The following is a 12,305-nucleotide window of genomic DNA, read 5'->3' as shown; positions in this document are numbered from 1 at the left end:
ATTGTAGATTCTATAGGGAAGCATAGCTGGTGTAACACTAAGAATTACTGCCTCACAGCGCTGAGGACATGGGTTTGATTCCCACCATGGCACTAACTGTGCAGAGTTTGTATATTCTCCCTGTGCTTGCGTGGGTTTCCTCCAAGTACTCCGGTTTCCTCCCACAATCCAAAAATATACTGGTAGGTCAATTGGCTTCCAACAAAATTAACCCTAGAATGTCTGTGTGTGCGTGTACATGTGGTAGGTAATATAGGTTGTAAGCTCTACCGGGGAAGGGACTGATGCGCATGTTCAACTATACTCTGTAAAGCGCTTCGGAATATGTACAGTATGCACTATAAAAATAACTGTTAATAAATAAATAAATAGAAGCCACTTTGAATACTGTGACCTGTTTAAATGCACACACTTGGTCCAGGACCCTTTTACTTTTTATGGTAACATAAATCCTCAGTGACAAATTGTAATATTCAACACTTAGCATTCTATTACTTATTGTTCATTGAAAAAAACAACTTGCCAGATGGAGTTACAGTTCATTAGCACATTACAGATATAAGGAGATCTAGACATTCATAAGGGAGCACACAAGTCATAAATGATAGCACAGTAACTAATTACTGCAATGAAGAATTACCTCTAACGCATTCACTGCTCGTCCCATTGTGTGGAATGTAAGATTAGCCATTGCAGAACGCGGAATGAAGGATGATGGTGTAAAAATCAACGAAGCCTCCATGTTAGCACCTAGTGTTTCTTAAAACATAGTGTGTGTAATATTAGAATAAACATGATTTATTAATACATCTTCTTCAGTACACATGACTTTCTATCTAATATATAAAAGCGAAAATTTGTCCTTCTGTCTTTCTTTACAAACTCACAGTTTACAAGCGAATGTCGTAAAATTTTACATACAAGTGTATTAAAACACAGGCGAGGCTACTAAAAAATGTCTTTATTAAAATTACACCACTAGGGGTGGGACAGCAGCACAGATTATATCAGGAGGCTGCCTAACTCCGGAATGCCTGCAGCAATTTACAACAAACTTGGTACACATATGACTTACCGGTATAATCTGGGAACAAACACTGTGGGGGTGGGGGGGGGGGGGAGGCAGAAGCACAGAGTATTTCAGCACACAGCGTAACTCTGGAATGGCTGGAGCAATTTACACCTAACTTTGTACACATGTATGACTTCCTATCTGGGGGAAAAAACCACTGTGGGGGTAAGACATCCCTAGCACCCCTAGGGCTGAGGAAGCAGCACAGAGTATTTCAGCAGACAGATTACCTCTGAAATATTGTGTCACTCCATGAGTGCTATTATCCTAATCTTTTTTTCTTTTACTCTTTGATAGTTGATGTAGCCAGATATTACACCCATATTGATGTCTATGATACTTTATGATCACTGCAGTATAGAATATACCTAAAACATATCCTTGGCCCTCTTTAAAGCTTGGTACAAAAATGTGTCTATTGTGTATATCTGTGTTTACATTTGTAGCCGATGGGATGTACAAAAATATCCATCCCAAAATGCCATCACTACCAAGGTGCTTAATAAAATTGGAGCAAAAATGATTAGGTACCTGAATGAACTGTAGCATCTGAATAAGTGGAGTATTTCCAAGATTCACCCTCAAAATCCTTGCTTAAGATGTCATCAGGTAGAGTTTCTACTATGTCTTGCTTCAGTGGATCATCAGATTCTAAGAGTTGTGATAGGTGACTCCATACAAAAGACCCCACTGTAATGAGAAGAATACAGATGAACAGTTGTGCTAAACTTCCAGCTCTGTCATGATACAACTGCCTCCAACTCAATCATCCTATATATTATATCTAGAAGGTGACGATCCCTTTTTCTCCCTTCATACTCCCTTTATCAAAATCGATAAATGCGGTACTATTTCAAAGATTAAGTTCTTCGCTTCTGATTAATTGTTCATTTAGAATTGCACATTGTATTGTTTTTTTAAAAATAAAAATAAAAAAATTTACTTTTGCCCCATTCGTATTTTTGCCTACAAGGTGATTTTTGGAGTCGATCCCTTTTTCTCCCTTCATACTTAACCAAAATCGATAAATAAGGTACCATTTTAAAGAATAAGTTCTCCACGTCTGTGGAATTGTTCATTCAGAATTGCACATTGTATTGTTTGTTTAAAAATTTACTTTTGCCCTATTTGCTTGCAAAATGTTCGCATCGGCCACCTAGTCGAGACGTAATTCTAATACAAACTTCTCAGGATGATTAGAAAGTACAAAACTGAAGTCAGGCATTCTCTTGTAGACATGTTCTAATGTTTCATTTTCATCTTGTAAGTAAGTCTTGTCTGAATAAATCAATTCACTAATGAAGTCATTTAATGTCCTCTCCTTTTTCTAGAGGCCAAAGGAGACAAGACAAGCTGCCAAAGCTTCTATTTAGAATGCAGGCATTTGTGTCCTCTTTTTCCTTGGAAAGGCAATTTATATTAGGAATTGGTAACTGGATTAGAACATGCAGATATTGATTGATGAGGCAATGTCATCCCAAACAAAACTGCTTACGCTGTTTCCTTATTGACAATGAATGCCAAGAGGTGATCTGAGGAAAAATTACAGCATCATTTATAACATGGATTCTTTGTAAGCTGGAACTTCAAGGATATTACAAACAGTTCTATAACATCAGTGCTATCAAGATATATCTGGAACATTCCCACATGCTTATATGAATAATATATATCCGCCACTAGTAAGTAGTCTGTTTGTAGAAAGCTAGTGTTAACTCTCATGAGTAGGGGCCTCTTCCCTCGTGCTTTCCATTCCCTCACTTATACCATCATCTCCTCCCTACTTCCTACAATGGCACCTGACCTTTGGGTTCTGTCACCCTGCTGCTTATGACTGTCTGCAATGTTCTGTGGGGCTTGGTCAGCACACAGCAACTTTTTTGTAGATCACAAAATCCGGTGCTGGATTCTGACAGTTAATACATCGATGTCAGAATCCCGACTGTTAAAACCCCAACAGTTGAGATCCCAGCTGACAGGGGCTATTCTCCCTTGTGGGGGGTCCTTGACCCCCATAGAGGGAGAATAGAATATGTGGTGAACACAACGAGCCACTGAGCCCGCAGCATGGCGAGAGTGCAGAAAACCTGCATGGGGCTTCGTTGTACTCACCCCTCTGTCTGAGTCCCAGCAGTCGGGATTCCAACATCAGACTAATGACTGTCAGAATCCTGACTGTCAGTGCACTTTACCCCTTTGAGGAAAAGGCTAACACTTTATTTTCCACTATACTGATAGATACTCCATTTGGTATGTATCACAGAGACCATAGCGGCCATGGAGGGGATACACTGTGATTTCCAGTGCAAAGCAATTTTGCATTTCACTGCATTTATTTCATGTCATATTAATTTGCGAGTAGGTCTACCAATTCCTGGCTTGGTATAAATTATCAAGAAGTACGATAGTGATGGTAAGTCTGTGTACGGCCTTCCAAATCAGAGTAGGTTTAGGGTATTCCCAGAATATATAGTGCAGGGTGATTTCCTCCCACGGTCCCTCCAGCACAGATCCGATGAGGATAAAATAATTCTCTTCAAATCTGTCAGAATCATATGCCAGCATATAAGCGTGTTCAGCCAAGGAGACTAAGTTAGTCCTGATTTGTTCCCAGGAATCTTCAACCAATTGTTCATTAAAATCACATTTACAGTGCAGATTGTGTTCCGCTAAAGACCGCACATGTGCAAACTGGCATCACACGCTATTAGAAGTGCCAGCACCACCATACATTACACCATGATCCAAAGAATCCGCTGATACTATAAAAACAGGCAGAGAAACGCATCATCATCATTAATATTCACTCCACTGAAATGCAAAAAGGGCTCTCATCGGTACCTGCAATAAAAAGTCATCGCTCAGTACGTTTTTCTGACTACTGCTGCACTATCCCAAAAGGTCAGGGGACATTATCGATCAGGCACATACAACTTGGGCACTTTTCACCCGATTTTTCGGCCCCATCCGCTGGATCAGGTGAAAAGGGCCCAAATCATATAAGTGTATGGTCAGCATAAGTGATTTTGCTTTAAATAAAACAGATTTCTGCAGGCAACGCCCTGTATAAATAGACGCTTCCTGACATTTTCTGTGATCCGCTGCAGTGCCTGAAGATGCAGCATCAGATCATCTGCATGAACACCAGCCGTCGGAGAAACCATCGGTTTGTGTACATCTCTAAATTAGCTCTGCTATCTGCAGTACATGAACCCTATGAAGGTCGGCATATATTAGGTCGACCGCTGAAGGTCGACAGGGCTTAGGTTGACACCTGAAGTAGGTCAACAGGGTTGGAAGGTCAGCACAAGCATTAGGTCGACAATGGGAAGGTCAACAGTCAAAAGGTCAACATGGGATTTACACGTGTTTAAGCCGATATTTTCACACCCTCCCATCCACTATGGCAGTGGTTCCCAAACATTTTTGAATCAAGGCGCCCCTGAGTATCATAATTTTTTCATGGCACACCTAGGGAAACTTCACATTGATAAAATCAGAAAAAAATATTCAGTTATGTACATCGTATTTATATCTCATCCCTAGAGTCAGTTATGTGATAATGAACAGGATTCACTTCTGTTTGTTCACATTTTGCCTATTACAGTATCTCATAAATAATGTTTCATGGACTTTGACCACCAACCCAGGGCACCCCTTCAAGTCTTCCAAGGCACCCCAGGGTGCCATGGCATACAGTTTGGGAACCAATGCACTATGGCATGGTGGGAGGATATAATAGTGTGTCAAGTGCAGCGAGGCACCATGCCAAAAACATGGCGAGCAAAGTGAGCCATGCGAGGGGACATGGTACACTTACATGGTGTCCATGTCGACATTCAACCTAATACATTCACCCTAATGCTTGTGTCAACCTTCTGACCCTGTTAACCTTGGCCATGGCTATTTCATGTGTCCACATTAGCCATGTCTATTTCAGGTGTCAACCCAAGACCTAAGTCGGCCTTCAGTGGTTGACCTAATATATGACCTTCATTGACCCTATGACCCATACCCCTATCTGCTTGGGCATAAATCATAATATTTCCAGAACCCTCATTTCTTATACTTGAAAGAATGTTTCATAATTTCAAAATATTAAGGGCGGTAATCAATCCCCAGCAGCTATTTCCAATGAGTGAAATAGCGGTGGGTGCTTATTCAATGCTGTCTTTCCCAACAGCATTGAAGAGGCATCCCAGAAGAACGGGCCCAACTTTAAAAGCGGTCGGGCCCATTTTGTCGAGAACGGCCGTGGATTGTCGAGATCACGGCCGTATCTTAACGATCCACAGTCGTTTCCACGAACACGCCCCCTTTTCGTTGTTCAGCAGTCGGGACATTGAATCCCGAACACTAAACAATATAAACACTTAACATTACACCCAGTTGGAATGGTGTGATCTTATTTATACCTATAGCAAATTCAGCTCCTGAGAAAAATTCCCAATTTTATTATATCATATATATTTTATTTCTTATATCATGTTTTGAAATGATTGTGGTACAAATCTTTCAGATTAATGTTCTTCTTATTAGAAATTCAAAATATATTTTTTAAATCAAACGTCTTGTAAATCAGTGTGGCACATCTTTCTTTCTTTAATACTGTTAGGGGAGTGACTGCCCCATTCCAGCTGCTGATAATTGCGCAACACACAACTCTCTGTTTTTCCTTTTGGGCGAGCAGCCGCGAATGAACCACGTCACGACTGTTGGGACGTCTCGACAGTCATGACGTCCCGACAGTCGTTACCCAGAATTAAATAACCCCCTAAGCATTTTGTTGGAACCTTTGTACTCTTGAATTCTTGAGACAAATGGAATGAGACTGTTACAAAATAATATATTAAAGTACAATTAACATACTGTACATATATATATTGATATTATATGCATTCTGCAGATCTATGAAGGAACGTTTAGGTAAGGAGAACATTATCTTATTTTATAGTCAAATTATTCACCCAGCCAATTTAAATGCAGAACACACAGAACATATTTCTGAACACCTAGATTGAAACTATATTTTAATGTTAGTGCTTTCAAGTGCTGGCATGGACTGTGCAATAATTCTGCAGTTCTTTATTATCAGTGTCAAAGTAAATGTGAGAGAGGCATATTTTTAGACCATACCCTCTAGCCAGAAATTGCTTCTATCTACACTCATAATTAGGAGATTTAAAAGTAGTGAATCACAAGGCTGGTACGGTGGTTACCGCACCGATCACTTTCCTTAATGACATCTTGTATGTGAAATATCTGCTGAGAAATTAAAGTAAAATAAAACAGAAAATAATGAGGTTAAGCTAATACTTTAATGTCTGCAAAATGAATGTCAGTAAATATTGTTCATAAATATTGGTTAGTATCCTGGGTAAATGTTGAAATGGAACACAGTGGGAAGCAATACAAGTATTCATCAAAAATAATCTTACAAATGATGAAATTTGATACCATGCCGATGACAGGGGAGGGGGGGGGGGGTCATTTCCTTACTTACTGGCTGCTAGCCCTGTAATGCCCCTTTTACACCAGGGCCTCGACCTGGATTATTGCTGCTCCACTCCGGGTCAGGGCTTGGTGTATTTGGGGCCAAAAAAATTATCCAGAGTCCTGTTAACTGTCCACAGGATCTTGGACAACAGCAGGTGGCAGGGGCGGATTGGGCCACTGGGATACCAGGATGGTTTGGCAGTAGGCCAGTCCCTTCCTTCCTTTGCCAGGCTACATGACCACGGCTGCCGGGCCAGCACAGGCCATCCTGTCTACTGGCCAAGTTGAAGCACTTCTGGGTTTGGCTGAGCAGGGACGAGTGTCGGGAAATTGAATAGGGATGAGTGGCTGGATGACCGAGCAGGACCAAGTAGTTGGGAGCCGAGCAGGGATGAGTGTCAGGTGGTTGAGCAGGGAAGAGCAGGAATGTGTGGTGGGCAGATGAGCAGCGCTGAGCATCGAGTGGGCGGGTAGAGGGTTAGGAGCTGAGCAGCAGTAATGTTCCCTGTGGCTACTGGCTGCTGCAGCCTGTGTCTGTCAAAATATATGACAGGCAACGGTACCAGCAGCATTCTCAGAGTACTGCACAGGCAGCACCGAGCTGCTGCTATTTCAATATGCCTGTGGCCAGGGAAGGAGGAGAGCTATGGCTGCTCTCACTGGTGCCAGGAGAAAGGAGCAGGTCAGGATGAGACTGAAGAAGGAGCTGAGCTGCTGGGAATAACAAGGGAAGGGGGCAGGCTTCACAATGAGGGGGGCATTATGTGGAAGGGTCACAACTGTGGGTATTACCTGTAATCAAAGTTACTCTGTGGAGTGGGAGCCACTCTTGGCATTAGGCACAAGCAGCACTACTCTGTACATTATATGTGAGGGGCACTATGGTGGGCATTATATGTAAGTGGCATTACTACTGTTTGCATTTTATATAAAGGACAATACTATTCAGTGCATTATGTGTGTGAAGGGCAATACTATGTGGCATGATGTTTGTAAGGGGTATTTCTGTCTGAAGTAACATGAATAATAGGCACTATTAGGGGATATTATTGTGTGGTGTAATGTGAATCAGTGGCACTACATGCAGTGTAATGTCAGTAAGATTGTGCTACTGTGTGGTGCTATTTATTAGAACAAAACCCTCACGAGAACACACAACTATTTTGTGGTGTGTGTGTGTGTGTGTGTGTGTGTGTTTCTAAAATGTACAGTATCATGTATCTGTAACATTATAAGGTATGGAAGGGAGGACTCAAATATATAGTTTGCAGGGGGGTGTTCAACACCCTGGTATAGGCCCTGCACATCAATCGGGACTCGCATACTTCAGCAGAGTGGCTCACCTGTCTACTTATGTGACCACCTACAGCAGTCACCAGACCCTATGTAATAAGTACTTTAACCAGCCTACAACCCCACCCTCGCTGTGAGAGCTACTTTAGCCAGCCTTCAGCTACCCTCCCCCAGCACGTAGTGTGAACTGCATCTCCTACCCACCCCACAGGATGCACACCTGTAGCCAGCCCCCAAACTCCCCTCCATAATGTCTACCCCTGTAACCAGGCTCCAGTCACCGGATGAACTGTGAACCCCTATTGCCAGACCCCACCCAATGCTCCATAGCAGGCATCCCACCAATCCTCCTCTGTCTCTCTCATGTCTCCCCCTATTCTCTATCTCTCTCTCTAATGTATCCCCCTACTACTTCCCTCTCTCATGTCTCCCCCTACTCCTCCTCTCTCTCCTATAACTACCCCTATTCCTCTTCTCTCTCTCTCTCTCTCTAATGTATCCCCCTACTTTTCCCCTCTCTCATGTCTCCCCCTACTCCTCCTCTCTCTCTCTCCTATGTCTACCCCTATTCCTCTTCTCTCTCTCTCTCATGTCTCTTCCTACTCCTCCCCTCTCTCTGATGTATCATGTATCCCCCTATTATTCCCCTCTCTCATGTCTCCCCCTACTCCTCCCCTCTCTCTGATGTATCCCCCTATTATTCCCCTCTCTCATGTCTCCCCCTACTCCTCCCCTCTCTCTGATGTATCCCCCTATTATTCCCCTCTCTCATGTCTCCCCCTACTCCTCCCCTCTCTCTCATGTCTCCCCGTATTTCTCCTCTCACTCATGCCCCCCATTCCTCTCTCCCTCTCTCTCTCTCTCTCATGTCTCCCCGTATTTCTCCTCTCACTCATGCACCCCATCCCTCTCTCTCTCTCTCTCTCTCTCTCTCTCTCATGTCTATTTCTATTCCTATTCATATATATTATATATAGGGCATGTATAAAGATAAAATAAGCCAAAACCCAAAATGTAATTTAATGTAAAATACAAGTAAAAGCACTCCATCAGTTTAAGCTGCATATATTTTCCCCACTATATAGCAAATACTCTGCAATGGCTGAAAAGGTGTTCTTAGCTTGTAAATAAGCAGCAAGTAATATAGGACTCTGTCTATTGGGCAATCGTATTCTCCACTGCAGCCAATAATAATGGCATTAATGCCAGCAAGGTCTGACAAACTATTACTATAAAACTTGGAACGCGAGAAGAAACAATATGTGTGGCCCACACCAGCTGTGAATTGCACTAACTTTTCCTAATAGCCTGATGTGCTGTATAATGTCTGACTTTCAGATTAACCCATTACCCCCTCTTATAATTCATCATGAATGTCATTATTTCCATGCAATGACTGATGGTTTTGGCATCTTTAATGTGAAGTTGTGGAATTTGCACCATTTGTGCCAATTTGCCAAGTTACAATGCCACTTTACTTTACAGCTAGTGCTGTCGATTATGTATTCTTAGGCCAAGCTCTAACAGCACAGCTGCCAATGTACAGGTACATTAGTAAGTAGCTTACAGCTCTATTGCTCTGGGTGGATATTATTCTTACACTTGTATAGAGTACACAGCTGTGACAAGGATAGCCCACTCCCACATACTGTATATTTCTCCATATGAAAAAATGCTGGAGTGTGGTGGAACTTTTAGAAGGGCACCTGGTGTCACAATACCAATATATTTTATAATAACAGGCTGGGAGGGTAGTCGCTGAAGTGCGTAATCCTTGTAGATTGCAAGGTGTGTGTAGCTGTGTGTAAGTTAAATTATGTTATGCTTGAATCTAAAGCACCACACCAACCAATCCCCGCCGACACCAATATTGGTGGCAGAAGGGACACGATAGGGTGCCGGCATCGCAAATTGCATACACACTTACTGAAGCCAGCGGGGAGGGAGCGACGGTGGGAATGGGTGCCATGCTGCAGCATAGCCTTCGAAAAATGAGGTCCTACCTTATATGTACATGTTCAGATGAGGAAGGGGGACATTAACAATGTGCGCGATTGTACACGCTAGAGGATATTGTATAAGACATCGCTCAGAAGCACCATTCTGAGAATAGCAGTTTTTGAAAGTTTGTGTTTTGGATCTTAGTACATCCCGCCTCACCTTGCGTTGATGTCTCATGTTGAAGTGTCTGCCGCACAATATGTAGAAGCTCCTGGTTTGGACATTTCATAGCTGTATAGTATGCAGCAATTCTAATTTCTTCTGTCTCTTCTAGGGCTTCATACAGTTGAAGCAACGCGTTTCGCTAACATGCAAGAAGAAAAAAGTGTGTGAACACAAGTCAACATATACAAGACATTTCAGGTTCTTGGTAACCTGCAGGCAATGGAACTGTTTCTGAGTCGGGCTTACTTTCTAATGCTAGTGTTAGAATTCATACATGTACTGTATACTTAAAATCCGGGTGACTACATGTGTAAACCTATCCTGCCCACTGTTTTTACATCCACTGTCATCATTATAGTATCTGGATTTGCACCAATTTGCACTAAATTCATGTCAGTTGTTGCTTTTTTTATGAAAAGAAATAATTTAATTTCATGTAAATGTTGATAGATAGATAGATAGATAGATAGATAGATAGATATCATATGAGCCACATACTGTAACTTTACAGTGCTCCTAGGAGCTGCTGGCAGAAATTTTAACCAATTTACCAATGTAATTTCCACATTTGCAAATGGCAGACCAGCAACACAAACCCTGTACTGTTTTACATCACAAACCTATATTCCGCCATCCCCCTGTTTTATTAGACAAGCTACTGATTACCTACTGAGCTCAGTCAGTTTTACAGGAGCATTTGCTGTAATGTAGCCCATATGAAGTTTAAGCAAAAAGCAATTCTACACACCAATAGATCTCCAATCAAAATATACTTATTGCAGAAAGATGTACTGTATAGTATTTAAAGAAAGGAGTTTCTGCACCCCAAAATGTTCTGAAATGTTATGCTTCCATAAAATAACAAGTGGGTTGATTCAGAGGAGGACACAGAACTACTTTGACACAACCATGAAATCAGCGTCAGAAGACTAGAACGGTCCTGTTTGCCCCCCCCAAACAACTGCAGCATGTCAATCATGCTACAGCTTCTGGTACTGCAAATGATAATGCAGGTTCTTCACATGTGCAGTGCACCCGCTATAAGACTACTACGCAAACTATACTGTAGTGTTTGTGAATTACTCTGAATCAAGCCCAATGACTATAATTTGATTCATGAATCTTGGAGACTCCACATCCAGACTTGTGAGCGGGAAGCACTAAAGTGAAAATGCTGTAAAACCCCATTTTCTGGGTACCTCTGCAGGGGGTGTATCGCCAACAAAGTTGTCAATACCCCCACCTATTGAAACCTATGGTCTCTCCCTAGCGCTGTTTGAGGCATCCCTCACAGATCCCTCCCAGCATGCCCCGTGGCCGATGCTGTCACTTTGCACATGCGCAGAGGGATTCCCGGGTCTCAGACCCGGAAGTCCAGCGCCGAAACCGCATTGCAGAGGACAGCTCTTACTGCAAGAGTTGTCCTTTGCGTTAATAATCGCATATGTTAGTGCATATGCAATTATTAGGAATGCGGTATGCTGTCTCTATAATTTTGTAACACAGTCCTTGGGAAGTTTTAAGTAACGGTCTGTAACCTTCAAATAGTTTTGATCTGTATAATCTTGAATGACATACGTGATTTTGTGTACATGTTAATACCAAGAAATGGTCCATTATCCACTTATACAATGAGAAATACCCCATATTATTTTTATTATTATTATTACTACTATAAAGATGAGCTTCCTATAAAGCGTGAAGAGTTATCTGTAGCGATTGTTTTTATTACTTCTTGGAAGATATTCCCACCACATCCAACTGTGCGGTGATGAGAGCCTTCAGTGAGGACATGAGGAATATGTGAGTATGGCATGTGGAGAGTTCCTGCTGATGCACCCTTAGCTTATTGGAATTCATATGCAAAACTTCCAGACTTTAACTTTGTACCAGAGCAAATCTTTGATCTGTTCTGTTATTATTCTCTGTGGCCCTCTGCACTGCATGTCTCAGTAACGCTACAAATCTCTAGAGGAATTTTAATGGCTACAAAAAACTCCACTTATAATAATATTTTATGCTCCCCCCCCTTCCCCCAACATGCAGAACGTGGGACTTGGGGCCTGATTCACCAAAACTCGGAAGGGGCCAAATTTGACCCTGTTCCGAGGTGTGAGGGTCCACACATGTGCAAGAGTATATTTGCACATGTGTAGACCGTGGCAATGAATAGCTTTCGCGAGTTACACACTCACCGGGCAGTTCGTTGTGGGGAGAGAGGGCCGGGCCGGAAACGGGGCTCATCCATGTGAACGCCCAGCGTTGAAAACACTGGCCA

The 12,305-nt window shown here is 42.3% G+C and overlaps 1 protein-coding gene across 2 annotated transcripts in view; it reads right to left on the bottom strand.

Moving 5' to 3' along the window:
• Positions 1 to 12,305, bottom strand: part of APOLTP (apolipoprotein lipid transfer particle homolog) — a 331,079-nt gene that overhangs the window by 251,547 nt on the left and 67,227 nt on the right. For both annotated transcript variants that reach the window (XR_014450766.1, XM_083153345.1), the window contains exons 13-15: positions 10,022 to 10,166; positions 1,604 to 1,762; positions 641 to 759 (exon numbers count right to left, since the gene is read on the bottom strand). Coding sequence is in view for 1 of the 2 variants with exons in the window: in XM_083153345.1 (XP_083009471.1) it covers positions 641 to 759; positions 1,604 to 1,762; positions 10,022 to 10,166 (423 nt within the window). In the remaining variant the exon portion in view is untranslated. The remainder of the gene's footprint in view (positions 1 to 640; positions 760 to 1,603; positions 1,763 to 10,021; positions 10,167 to 12,305) is intronic.

This window comes from Crinia signifera, chromosome 7 (genome assembly GCF_055691185.1).
Source record: "Crinia signifera chromosome 7, ASM5569118v1, whole genome shotgun sequence".
In the NCBI taxonomy this organism is placed as follows: Eukaryota; Metazoa; Chordata; class Amphibia; order Anura; family Myobatrachidae; genus Crinia; species Crinia signifera.
This window is presented reverse-complemented; position numbering and strand designations above follow the sequence as displayed.